At 34.7% G+C, this 14,099-nt stretch overlaps 1 protein-coding gene across 4 annotated transcripts in view; it reads right to left on the bottom strand.

Annotated features, from left to right (window-relative positions):
* Ptbp2 (polypyrimidine tract binding protein 2) overlaps window positions 1–14,099 on the bottom strand; it is a 62,848-nt gene that overhangs the window by 31,676 nt on the left and 17,073 nt on the right. For all 4 annotated transcript variants that reach the window (XM_013118402.3, XM_013118404.3, XM_005077123.4 and 1 more), the window contains exons 3-5: window positions 11,713–11,788; window positions 6,628–6,800; window positions 5,548–5,691 (exon numbers count right to left, since the gene is read on the bottom strand). In XM_013118402.3, the coding sequence (XP_012973856.1) occupies window positions 5,548–5,691; window positions 6,628–6,800; window positions 11,713–11,788 (393 nt within the window). The remainder of the gene's footprint in view (window positions 1–5,547; window positions 5,692–6,627; window positions 6,801–11,712; window positions 11,789–14,099) is intronic.

The following is a 14,099-nucleotide window of genomic DNA, read 5'->3' as shown; positions in this document are numbered from 1 at the left end:
TTAAGATCAAAGATGCAGGCAACAGCTCATGCTGGAGGATGTGGAGCAAGGGGAACATTCCTCCATTGTTGATGGGAGTGCAAACTTATACAGTCACTTTGGAAGTCAGTGTGGCGGTTTCTCAGAAAACTGGGAATTAACCTACCACAAGACCCAGTTTTACCACTCCTGGGCATATCCAGAGGATGCTCAATCATAAATCATAGCAAAAGGTCACTTGCTCAATTATGTTCATAGCACCTTTATTTGTATTAGCCAGAACCTGAAAACAACCCAGATGTTCCTCAACAAAGAAATGTATAAAGAAAATGTGGTACAATGGCATATTACTCAGCTGTTAAAAACAAGGACACCAGGAAATTTGAAGGCAAATGGATAGAATAGAAAAAATAGTCCCAAGATAGGTAACCCAGGCTGATAAGGGCAAACATGGTATTCACTCGTAAGTGGACATTAGCTGTAAAATAAAAGTTAACTATGCTACAATCCAGACCCAGAGAGACTAGGTAACAAGGAGAGTTCATGGGGACACCCAGATCTCTCTGAGAAGGGGAACAGATTTTGGGAGTGGACTGAGGGTGGGTGGGGATGAAAAAAATGAGTGATCAGGTTTGGGGGAGGAGCAAAGGGGAGAGGGTTGTGGGGGACTGTTGGGGAGGTGAATTTTAGGGTCAGGTGGAAGACTGGCACAGGGGAATCTCCCAAGAGAGTAAGTAGAGGACTCCAGCTTAGACTCCTAGCAATAGTGGACAAGTAGCCTGAACCTGCTGTCTCCCATAAACAGATTGGTGCCTGGCCCAATTGTCATCAGAGAGGTGCCATCCAGCAACTGATGGAGACAGATGAAGAGACCCACAGGCAAGCAATAAGCAGAGTTTATAGAGTAGTAGGAGGAGAAAGGATTGTAGGAGCCTGAGGGGTCAAGAACACCATGGGATGGCTCACATAATCCACTAACCTGGCCTCACAGGGGATAGAAGAGACTGAACGGACAACTATGGTGCATGCATTGGACTGACCTAGGTACTCTGCATATATGTTACAATTGTGTCACTTGGTCTTCTTGCAGGACTTGTAACAGCTGAAACATGAACTATCCCCAACTATTTCACTGGCTTTTGGGACCATACTGGGTTACCATGCCAGCTTTTAATACAAGTAGGAGTCAAGATTCGCTACACCCAGAGCAGGTTAAAAGGTTTACTTGGAGAAGTAACACTTACAGAAGACAAGGGTGGCTACCCCAGGTTCCAGCTCCTAGGATCCTCCCAGCCTGTTCCATAACCTACAGGAAGCGCCCCCCCAGAGCCAACCTAAATCCTCCCCTCTTGTATGCACCTGTGGTCAGTGACACAGGTGCATAGTTAGATCTCTGGCTACAGAGAAGTGCTTAGTCTTACTGCAACTTGCTATGCCATGTTTTATTGATACTTATAGGAGACCTGACCTTTCCTGGATGGAGATGTAACAGGAGGAGATTGGAGAGTGGGGGGAGAGGATTGGGAGGGGAGGGGAGGGGGAAATGGTGGGAAGGAACTGGGAGAGGAGGATGTGAGAAGATTGCTGCTCAGATATAAAGTTGATGAGTTTTAAAAATTAAAAATAAACTGATGTACAACTTTCAAGAAAATTTCCAGATATACTGTGAAGGATATTTTCAATGTTATTTTACAGTAGATAATACACCATCAATTCTGCAAAAATACACCAGTATTTAACTTCCATATTATCTTCATGATTTGACAAATCTTTATTTGCAGATAAATATAACTGATAAAAGAAAAATTCAAAATAATTAAAATGCTTATGGGAGTAAAGAAGAAAATCCAGGGATCACAATGCTCAATCCTCAAAAAGTCAACATATATATCTAATAAACATCATTCAATGCCTATTAATAATATGAACCCTAAATGCATGTATCAGTTCAAGAAGCTCAAATGAAACTCAGAATTTTAAGGCCATAACTACTTATACTTTAATACTACTACTACAGAAAAATAAAGAGACCTTAAAACCATCGTTTCCCCCCACACATTTATCCACAATTAAATACAACTACAAACGTCTGTTACAATTTTAAATGTCTTTTAAGACCAGGAATCATAAGATCACAGCATTAAATGTCAGTAAACACAAAAGATGCTTTCCCTGCAACTTTATCACCTAAGTTTCTTTTCCTGTACTAATCCTTCACAAATACGGACTGTGGCTATCTTCTTAGAGACAAAATCTCTATAAAAGCATATGTAATATATATAATAATATGCCTTCTCATGGAATAAATTCCATTAATTTTATGCTTATTCATTGTTAATCATCTCTTTTCACTTAAAAACTGTGATCTCTCATAGGAGTAACTACTAACTTTATACTTAATACATGAAGCACAGTTAGCATGCCAATCTAGATTTTATGTGACATTTTGAAAATATTACATATACCAAAGAAAAGGAAGCAAATGCTGTGAGAGACCTCAGTAAAATACCAAAAATTGGACTTGTCTGAACTAATATCATCTTCCTCAAAAACGAACAAAAACCATCTACTGCTTATGCTTTGCAGACACACAGAGCTTGTTCATTTTTTATGGCCATAAATATGCTACTAAATGGATTCACGGCAACTTATTTTACTACTGCACATCTGGGTCATTTTCAAGCTTTGGGCTACTACAATGTAATGGATGCTTCATGAATTTCCTTTGCATATCTTTTGATTCACATGTTTTCATAACCACATAATTAGAAGCAGAAAATATTAAGTACAAAACATGCATATGCTCAATTTGAGCCACTTCAATTTTCAAAAATGATTCTACCTACTTACATTCTGGTCACCTACATATAAGTATTCAAGTTTCCTTACATATTAACTCCAACATCTGCTATTAGGTGTTTTGTCTATTTGTTTATAGACAGGTCTTTAATATATTTAATAAATGATTATAATAGAATTTAGAGTTAAGCACATATTTACTTGCCCCCCTCATCTATTATGAAATATCAAAATGCCTACAAAGTGAATAGATTTAACAAATACTAAACAACAGGCTGAGAATGATTTTTTATCAAATCCCAAGAACAGAGAAAATGAATGGAAACAGATTAAGGACACAGTGAACACACAGCAAACTGGGAGGTTTACTGGCAACAACAACAACAACAACAACAACAAAACCCAAACAAACAAAAACCCAGGTATCAGAGCATTAGCTGACAGGTTCACAGATTAGCAGGAAGTTTAGATAATGAACAAGCAACTCAATTCTTGCTTCTGACTCATCACGTCAACACTAAAAACACAAAACCATTCCTTAAAAGAATCAAAAGGCCTAAAAGGCATATTTATTAGTTCAAAATAAATGTCTCTTTGTCAATGGGTAAAGAATGGGATGCAGGGGCAGATGCATCCAATTCCTTCCTCATTACTTTAATCTGTGGGGGAATCACATGAGTCTAACAAAATTCTAACTGTGCATTCTCAGCTATGAATAAAAATGAAGAGCAAGTAAGGAGAGTAAGAACAAGATAAACTAAAAGATAAAACTAAAGAAGAGACCACTTAAACTCTGCTAAGTTATTTTAAACTGTACTTAAAATCTTCAAAGAACTGCAATGTTCTTTCTGTACCCAATACAATGTAAAAACAGACCAAAAACCAAACAAACAAAAAGAAAAAAAACAAAACAAAACGTAACATTAAAGGACTTTTAAAGTTAAAAACTTGACTTAATTTGAACACTCCTTTTGTGTATGATCAAACTAGACTAAAGTAAGTGATTTATTCTCTAACTACTTGGAAGTTCATTACTCTAAAGAACCCTCTAGCCTGGCGGTGGTGGTGCACGCCTTTAGTCCCAGCACTCGGGAGGCAGAGGCAGGTGGATCTCTGTTGAGTACGAGGCCGGGCTGGACCGATAGCCTCCAAAACAATACAGAGAAACCCTGTCTCATAAAACAAACAAACAAACAAACAAACAAAAGAACCCTCTATTTGGTGCGTTAAGTAACCATCACTATTTAAATTATGTATCTAAAGACTCCCTGTTTTTATTCCCTTTCATAGATTTCTGTTTGTTCAATCTTCTAACATAACCCAGCAATAAAGAGTGCTCAACTAGCATGTTCAAGACCTTGGATTTAATTCACCACATAGAAAGAATGATAATGTGTTCAGAAACTCAAAAATTAAAGTAATAAATAAAACTGGGAGAAACCTCATTTTAAGGAGACAATTTACTAAGTGTAACAGAATGCACACGGAAAGATATGCAGTACATGATCTCACAGAGAGAATCTCACATCATCAAGTTCATAGAAGTAGCAAGAAGACTGGCTTCCAGTGGCAAAAAGGATTCTTGGGGGATGCTCTTTTGGTCAGGATAGGTCTGAGTAGCCTAAGTCAAACTATGAAAATTACAGCTACTTGTATATTTCAAAATATTTTAAACATTCTCACCATAAAGGAATTAAATATTTTAGGTAGTAGAAAAGGACAGATAAAAAACATCACACTGTACTCCACAAATGTCCATTCAAGATTTGCCAATTGATAATTAAAAAAAGAAGCAAAAAATTTCAATAAAAGGTACAGAAGAAACAGTTCTCTTGGCATACTTTCTAGCTTTCTCGATTCAAGGGAAACGAAATGTTTGTTACAAATTAAAACAATAAGCGCTTATGGCTTGTTAGCCCTGTTCTTTAGGCAAAAGGTTTCAGCTTACTTTTCAAAAGCTATTAAAAATAATTTCAAGTCACTTTTCACAAAGTTAGGAAAATCTCCAAGGAATGAAAGTTTTTGATATGACAAATAGCCAGATACATCCATATCTACATACATATATACAATAAGCTTTAAAAGCACTCTATTAAAGAAATTAAAAATTCTTAGACAACACTATTAACATGTTGGGGTCTAAAAGCATTCTTATCTATTTTAACATTAATTTTAAATATCTTCTATATTATATTTTCAAAAGCCAACATTCATATAGTATTCATTCTTAGATTTCCTCAAGAAAATTAGCACTTAGGGGGAAAACTTTGATAAGGAAAGAATACCAACATCAACACTTCATTTCCTAATTTAATATTAAGCAAAAAAAAGTAAAACCTATACTAACAACTCCATCTCATCTTTCAAACCTCTCCGGCTCCCCTCTTGCACCTAACTTTTAGCTCCAGCTAAGACTACAGATGTTTGCCAGTGTCTGCTCCTTTTGTTGCCTGTACTAGGGACTAAATAAACCCAGAACCTCAAACATGTTCAAGTAACCCTTAGCCCTAGTTTCCATATTAAAAACTGTAATCTGTAACAAGAAAGTGTTTAAATAGTAAAACTAATCTAACATTTAGACCATGAAAATGAGTATCAGAAAGCCATATTTTTGTAAATGAATACTTAACATGTACATACATACACTATGATATTTTTAAAGATAACAATACATACAGAAACTATTTTCTATTAATATATACGATTTATGAGATTCTTAAGACGCTATCGGCTATATTATTTATGTAGATATACACACTCAACACTCACTTGATTTAATGTATTATCTGTCTTTAGTTCTTTGTGATTGGAATACTGAATGTAAATTGGTTGGTTACGAAGATGAGGTGTCACAGCAGAATAGTAATTAACCATAGTAATAGCTGCTTCCTCTGTTGCCAGTTCCAAAAATGCCTGAAAGTGAGTTTCAAATAAACAAAAAACTATTAATTAAAATTTTAAATAAAAATTACAAATTTTAACTCAAACTCAAGTATCTGTGTAATCAGTCTGCTAATTAAAAATTGCCTAGAATATAACCCTCAATTTACATTTCAGTGTTCTAATAATCAGAATTTAGTATCCTACTGAAGGTATAGAAGAGGTGGCTGTTAAAGACAGCTTGTTGCTTTTCTAGAGAACCCAAGTTTACACCCCCAACATCCATGTATGGTGCAACTCAAATGTCTTAAACCACAGTTCCAGAGGATTCTGTAGGTACCTCTATTCATATTCATCTATCCACACACATATACATAATTTGAACATAATAAAACACATCTTAGAAATATTTTAAATATACAAGTAAAGCCAATTCAAGCAATAGCCTTTGAGAACAAACTATTTGCATGCTCCATCTACAAATTATACTCCATAAATCTGTTTCCTAACAAAAACTAGAGAAAATAAACATATTCTAGCACCAGAATTTTATTATTACTACCTTAGAGGTCTCACTTGAAAAATACAAGGGGAAAATTTTTAAATAGCCAGAATAACTGTAACATTAGCTGTATTTTAGAGAATGTTAAGTTTTGTAAATTCTTCCAAATAGAATCATTAAATAGTTTAAAACAAAATGTCATGTTTAATATACCTGGATCCTACTGCTCCTGTTACATTTACTGAATGAATATCCAAAATTTATGACTAATTTCTACTAATGCTACCAGATAAATAAGCAATAGATGTTAATAGTGCCCCTGGTTCTGCTTTAAAAAAAAAAAGGAACAAGACTTCTTTTTAATTTTGTCAAAAAATTAATCCTCTCATTAGGTGACAGATAACAATTATTCTCTGTAATCTGAGTATCTGAGTTTTAATATGCCAGCAACGTTTGTAGAACTGTACCTGGTTTTTTCCTTTCAGCATAAGGATGTTAGTCACCTTACCAAAAGGTAAACCTAAAGCAATGACTTCCGTTTCAGTCACTTCACCAGGTAACTTTCGAATGTGAAGAACACGAGAGGGTGCCCCATCCATTTTATCTTCTCCTTTAAACTTCTTACTATCATTACCATTGGCTGAAAGATATTCAGAAACACTCTTTATATTTTAGTACAACAGAAACATATGGATTTCCTTATTTTTATAAAAAGTTAAAAATAACCTTACAACATAGGTGAGAAAATATGAATTTTTGAGAAATTAAAATTAGGCTCTTGACAGATGGAGAAATTATTGAATCATTAATTAAAGTTACCATTAAGCTATGTGCACAATCAATTTAGAGAAAATATTAAGTAATCAGAAAAAATATTAAGATTCAATTTCATATAGAAACTGTCCAATGACTAAGTACACAAATATATTACCATTTAATTCTTTTTACAAACTAACAGATACAATAAGTTCCCCTTAGCTAAAAGAGATACATTCCAAAGCTTCCACTCGATCTATAAACAGCTAGAATAAGCTCTATAGATTTTTTTCCATGTTACAAGCATATGGTAAGGTTAATTTATACTTGGCACAGTAAGAGTTTACTAAGAACAAACAAAACAGAATGAAACAACATAATGAAGTAAAAGTATACACTTCTCAATCACTAAAGTAGACAGGTAGCATTCATTTCAATAAATGAATATGCCTTCATTACAAAATTTCACCAAAAGAGAAAAACTCTCTGTAATTATGAATGCCTATAGATTATATTTCATACAGAATTGTTTGTAAGGCATTTCTACATCTGATCAGTTGTAATTTCCTAGATACAAGTGCATTTCTAAGACTGCAACTGACATGAAAAATCCCTTTTACATGCTAATATAGTCATAGATACACTTTAAAATAAAATTAAATACTTTATGATGCCACGGTGTACATATGAAGTCAGAGGACAACTTGCCTGTGTCAGTGCTCTGCACCATGTGGGCCCCAGGAGTCCCATACAGGTTAGTAGGTTGGCAACCAATGCCTTTACCTGCTGAGCTTCCTCAGAGGCCCGGAAGTCTCTAATTATACCATTTACCATGTATTATTCAGTCCTGAGGCACTTTAAGGACAGCTTCTACTTTAAAAACTCAAAGGAAACTTTAAAACTATTTCTACTTGAACACTTCTCTAAATTCAAAGCCTGTTTCCTATTTCAATCTAACATCAACATCTTAATGAGTAATCTTATGCCGGACCCTGTGAAAGAATCATGTTGCTCTGGCTTCTGTTTTAATTATCTTCCTTACAACTGCCTATCTAAAATTGTTGTTTGTTCAAAATATTCTTATGATCTCCTACAATTCACTAGAAATTACCTTCCCATTAAGACAGAGCACTTTGGTTAAAAATAATGATAAAAATGAAATAAATAAGCATCTTCATCTTTGATTCTTCCACTTTTCTGGACCAGCCTTTAGGAACCACCATTGACTTGAAGATTATCTCCTTTTTATTTATTTTACATCCTGACTACAGTTTCCCCTCCTTCCATTCCCTTCCCCACCCCCCTCCCCATTCACTCCTCCTCTGTTACTGTTCAGAAAGGGGCAGGCCTCTATGGGTATCAACAAAGCATGACATTTCAAGTTGTAGTAAGACTAAGCACCTCCCCTTGTATTCAGGTGGGGCACTGGTGGCATGTGCCTTTAATCCCCGTACTTGGGAGGTGGATCTCTGTGAATTTGAGGCCAGCCTGGTCTACAGAGTGAGTTCCAGGACACCTCCAAAGCAATAGAGAAATCCTGTCTCAAAAATCAAAAAGAAGAAGCCTGCCCTACAGGAGGAATTCCATGTCTGTTACCAAAACATGGTCAAAAGCTTATAACCGGAGAGATCATAGGCCCTGGGGGAAAATTACTACTGCTGTTTTGCTAATAGTCATGGCCCAATACTACTGTGGCCCATACCCACAGACTTGTGTTGCTCTCAATCTCGTCAGAGAAGCTTCTTCATGCAGTGTGTAGCAGACTCACAGGTGATCAAAGTACTAAGTATAAGTAACCATTAATGCTTAGTTGTGGATGAATCATCTTATTAACCTTCCCCTATCCAAGGCTCAGTGTGTAGAAGCATGAGCAGAAAGAAAGAGCTGATGAATGAGGACAAAAGCTGTGAAATACACTTTCCAAGGCTGTTGTACATATTAACTCAGCTGCTGTGGTTACCAGTGCAAGATTGAGACAGTCAAAATTCCAACATGGCATGGGGAGGAGCCACGAGGAGCTCACACTCATGAGGGATGGCTGCTGAAGGCATTAAGAGTCACTTTTCTTTGGAGACATGTCTGCTGGCAAATTGCCAATGCCCCAGTGGGTGGCCACAGAACCAAGCTAATGTGGGGAGCACTAAGGGGGTTGTTAATAACAAAATAGGAGACACACTAAGTTGGAAAGAGTGACAGTGTAAAGGGCAATAGAGCAGGAGGGAGGGTGGACAGATATGATCAAAATACAAAACATATGAAATTTCTGAAGAATAAATTAAAAATATTTAAAAGAAAACCTGCCAAATTATTTCCTAAAGTGGTTTTAGAATTTTATATTACAACTTTATGGTTATCAAAACTCTTACACCCTAATACTACATGTTATGTGATTATCTTTTTTGCTTAATCTGTTCAAGTATTTTTATCAAGTTCTAAAACTGGGTTGTTCATCACCTTGCTGTTAAATTTAAGTTTGCATAATCTCTAAATTTATTTATGATCTCAATACTAGTTTCTATAGTCACACTCTACAAAAAGTATTTGGCTATCAGATGGCTTCCTTTGTACATTAAGTGTCTTAGAAGGGAAGACACAGCATGTTTAATTCTTTTCTTTTTTGGACTTTTTGAGTCATTACCTACATAATTTCTACTTATGTTTTCTTCTAAAATTTTTATAACTTTCAGAATAACTTACAACAGTACACTTGGAGTTCATTTCCACCTATATGAAGACATAAATTTAAAAATCACTTTGAGCTGGATGGGAAGGCAAAAAACTATACAGCATTCTATTTAATCTCTTTTTTCCTACAAGACTTTGTACCTCCCACAAACATCAGCTACCCATAAATTGTGGGCTTACTTTTGAATTCTCTGTATTATGTTCTACCAACCAGCCTATTTATCTTTAAGCCAAACAGTGCTATTTTGGTTTTATAATTTATAGTCATTACCAAAATCAGACAATCTTCCAGTTTTTTCACCATTATATACTAGTTACATTTTTATCTTTTCTTATAGCTAGCACTAAGATTTTAGTATATAACCTAAAGTTCCAAATGTTTTTATGTTAAAGTCAACAGTATATTACTTTATATAAAATAGCAAGTATTTTGTGAAAGTAATCTCATTTGTTTTCACTTTGGGGCTATTGTCAATGCCATCTATATAATAAAGCCTGTAATACAGTTTTCACTACAGTATTCATAATATACTGAAATGCAGAGAAAACAAAGAAATTCAGATGAAGCAGGGTTTAAAAGAATTATTTACATTTGCTATTTCACAGTACTTTTCATAACCTTTCTGTAGCTCTGAGTTTTTAGCTAATATCCTTTTATTAAATCTAAAAAGGTTAGTTTGTATGCTTTCGGTGTGAACTCCTGACTTCTTATTAAATGTCTTTCGAGTACATGTTTTAAATATCTTTAACATTAGTTTTCAATTATTAGCTATTCTGTGCCTGTCTGTGTTTCTGTTTTTCAAATTAACCCAATAATGGGTGGGAGTGGGGGTAAGGGGAGGGCATACTGAGCTTCTTAGAACTCTTAAGTTCATTTATTTCCCACAAAGTTTTAGAAGTGTTCAATAATTCCTGTTTCAAACATGGACACACATATGTGCACATACATGTATGCATTTGTATACATACATACATTTATATATATATATACATATATATATAGTGTGTGTGTGTGTGTGTGAGAGAGAGAGAGAGAGAGAGAGAGAGAGAGAGAGAGAGAGAGAGAGAGAGAGAGAGAGACTATATTTTGTCCTTCTCTTTATGCACTATCCAGAAATCTAAATATGGATTGAGACGGGTAAGACTGTTTGTTTATTGCTTGGTATCCCCATAGGTATACTTTTTCTTTGGCAGAGTCAATATTTAACTCATTTTTATGAAAGTTTATTAAATATTTTCCCACTTTTAACCTCAACTAGCAAAATTTTCATTTCAAATATCCTATTGCTCAGTCAGAATTTTTTGGTATAGTTTAAAATAAAAAGTCTTTATCTAAAGACATTCCATCTTCTGTTCAACTGTTATTTAAACCTTTTCATTTAAACTTAATGCTGTAACAGCCTTTGCTTACTAATTCTCCTAAATGGCACTATAGAAGTCTCTAGGTCTTTATTTTCCTCTTTCTTCACATGATTTGTAATTTTTTATTTTAGTATACCAATATTATGGATGACTGAGAAAGGAAGATTTAATCATGTTGTCTTCCTTAAGGGTTTATATTTTTAGCCAGCAACAAAACTACAGACAAAGCATTCACATACTGTCATGTTAGACTTTTCAATTTCTCAGATGAATGGCATTTACTACCGAACATAAATTTACTAAAGATCTGTACTTTCTGCATCCAAATTTTAAGTTGGAAGTACTCTAGAAGATCTGACTTCTCAGAACTGCAGTGTCTCAGAACACTAACACTGTTCAGCCTATGAGATCATGTAATAACTCTCAAACCTTAGTAAGGCCATTTATAATGGGCACTGCAAGTTCCCACCTGTACAAATTTAACCAACCTACTTAGTATCAAAATTCTGATTATATATTACTCTCATTGGTTATATATTACTCTCAGCTGATTGGCTGGCTGGTGGGTAGACAGGATAAGGTTAGGCAGGAAAACCAGACTAAAAGAATGTTGGGAAGGAGGAAGAATCTGAGGAAACACCATGACATGAAGAGCAATGACATTAGACATTCTGGCCTAAATCATGCTTAAGTTTTAACATTCTGCCCTGGAAACAGTAAATGAGGACTGCTAACACAGCAACACTTACCTGTAACTACCATGCCACTCATATTAGAGTTGGGACTACTGAGAACACTGCCTGAGAGTAGCTCGTCAGATCCTCTCTATAAAAAATAAAAACAGTACCGTAAGATACTGCAATTAAAAAAATAATACAAAAGCTTCATCTTTTATACCTAACTTTTCACTATTGCACATAACTGAATCCCTTATAGTGGATCTCAACCTTCCTAATGCTACGACCCTGTACTACAGTTCTTCATGTTGTGATGACCCCTACCATATTATTTCACTGCTACTTTATAACTAATTTTGCTACTATTATGGATCATAATATAAATCCCTGATATACAGGATATCTGATATCTAACCCCTGTCAAGAGTGTGACTCACAGATTCTAACCGAAGCCCAAAAACAAAGGGTAACTTCATCCCCTTTACTCTCCCATCTGCATCAAGTGGCAGTGCTTTCCTTTCCTTCTTTCACCCAAGTCCACGCATGAAAAGTATAAAGTTCCACAGTCAATTCTTTAAAAGGCTACACCTCAAATTTTTACCAAAAAGAAAAGAAAAGAATAGGACAGAGGAGATAGCCTTTCTCAAAAGTGTTATTTAAATCTTCCAGTCCACTAGTTTTCCGCATTCAGATAAATGAGGTCTTTAGGAAATTCAAAATGGGGATCCAGTTGTTGCCATAATCAAAAACACGGCTAAAAATATCAGCAAATAGAACACTGAAGACAAAAAAGAAAATGAGAAATTGACCCATCTTAAAATTCTTTAAGGAAAGGTTACAATGTCATATACAAATCACTCATTGATGTTTTAGTTATTTGAAAACACCTGTATTTTATAAAAATATACTTCACTAGACTAACATTTAAAGTAAATCAACTGTTTTGTCTATTTTAAAAATGTGTCTATTTACATAGATGGACATTAAAATTTAAAACAATTAAATAATACTGGTTGATTTTAAGAATTTATCAGAATAAGATGAACACAAAAATCAAAATGATAAAATAAAAAAGCTATATTACAAAGTATTTTTAAAAACTAGAGAAATAAATCGTTGCATACACAAAGTTGTCCTCTAACTATAGGATAGGGGTTTCTCAGTGAATAAAATCAGCCCTTCACTGATTCATTCCATATCTGATTCTAAACATGAAGGGGGCGGGGCAAAAGGGGTAAGTTTTAGTGCTTTGCTTACTGGAATAAGACACACAACCCTTTAGAGGGGTCAATGTCTGATGTCTAAACATTCATCTTCACCCCTACACATATCCTAGCTTCCAAAAAAGGGTAAACACAACATCCTTTCAGATGTGTATAAGCAGTGTATCTTTAAATTACTCCTGGCTTTTTTTTCAAATCTATGAGATCATAAGTAATTACAAAGTGATGGGTAGCTGATTCCTGTTATAAGTTAAAGAAAAGCCTCTAACTGACTCACTGCATGCAGAAGGCTCTCTTCCTTCTCCCTACAACAAACTTTCACCAAAGTAGTTTTGAGTTTTAAAATTTTTTTATATGGTGGTCACTTTTCACCCAATTGCTTCATACCTGTTGAGTACATTTTGAATCTATTCTAACAGTCAGAATACAAGTTATTAATGATTTTAAGATGTGAAGAATTACTGAGGGCTATTTAGACTACCTTCCAGAAAACTATGCTCACCTTTTCAACGAGTAAAAAGTTTGCCATTATTATGACCAAGAGATATGACTCAACAACACTGATATTAGATTACCACATTAAGCAGTGGAATTTTACATGAAATATCTTATTCAACTTAGCCATTTAAATTGGATGCTATTTTTAAAAAAGACACATAATGATAATAATTGATGGATGTTCCATTGTAGTGGCTGCTGAAAACAAACCAAACTTATAATATTTAATTTCAGAATAAAAACCTGTCCTAAGAATACATACTCTCTAGAATCATCTAAAATGTCAACCTGTCCTACATTCAACTAAAAAATTTACACGTCAAAATTAGTTTGAATGCCTCTTGGTAAGTATGATCAGAGAAACTTTGACATCTATTATATAGTACAAATGATCATTTCAAAAAAATTATCCCACTGAATTAAGAAAATGCTCACAAGAGGATTAAAATTTTTCTCAGAGGAATGAATATGATTTTTTTTTAAAAATGCAAGTCATTTGTAATTAATTTGAATGGTCTGAATGGGTTTTTCTTCTATTACTAAATAGTACTCTGCTTATCATAATTGAACCTAACTACCATCTACTATTCCCAGCAGAAGAATTCCTAGGACTGCCAAGATGGCAAGCAAAAACCGTTAGCAGAAGTTGAAAAGTCCATGGGCCCTGCTGGGTTGAAGACTGACATCTAGCCAAGCACTTTATACTCTAAAGATGCCAGCCTAGGAAATCATGACCTG

Source organism: Mesocricetus auratus, unplaced genomic scaffold (genome assembly GCF_017639785.1).
Source record: "Mesocricetus auratus isolate SY011 unplaced genomic scaffold, BCM_Maur_2.0 Super-Scaffold_100009, whole genome shotgun sequence".
In the NCBI taxonomy this organism is placed as follows: Eukaryota; Metazoa; Chordata; class Mammalia; order Rodentia; family Cricetidae; genus Mesocricetus; species Mesocricetus auratus.
The sequence above is the reverse complement of the archived record's forward strand: the minus strand, read 5'-3'. Positions and strand labels throughout refer to the sequence as shown.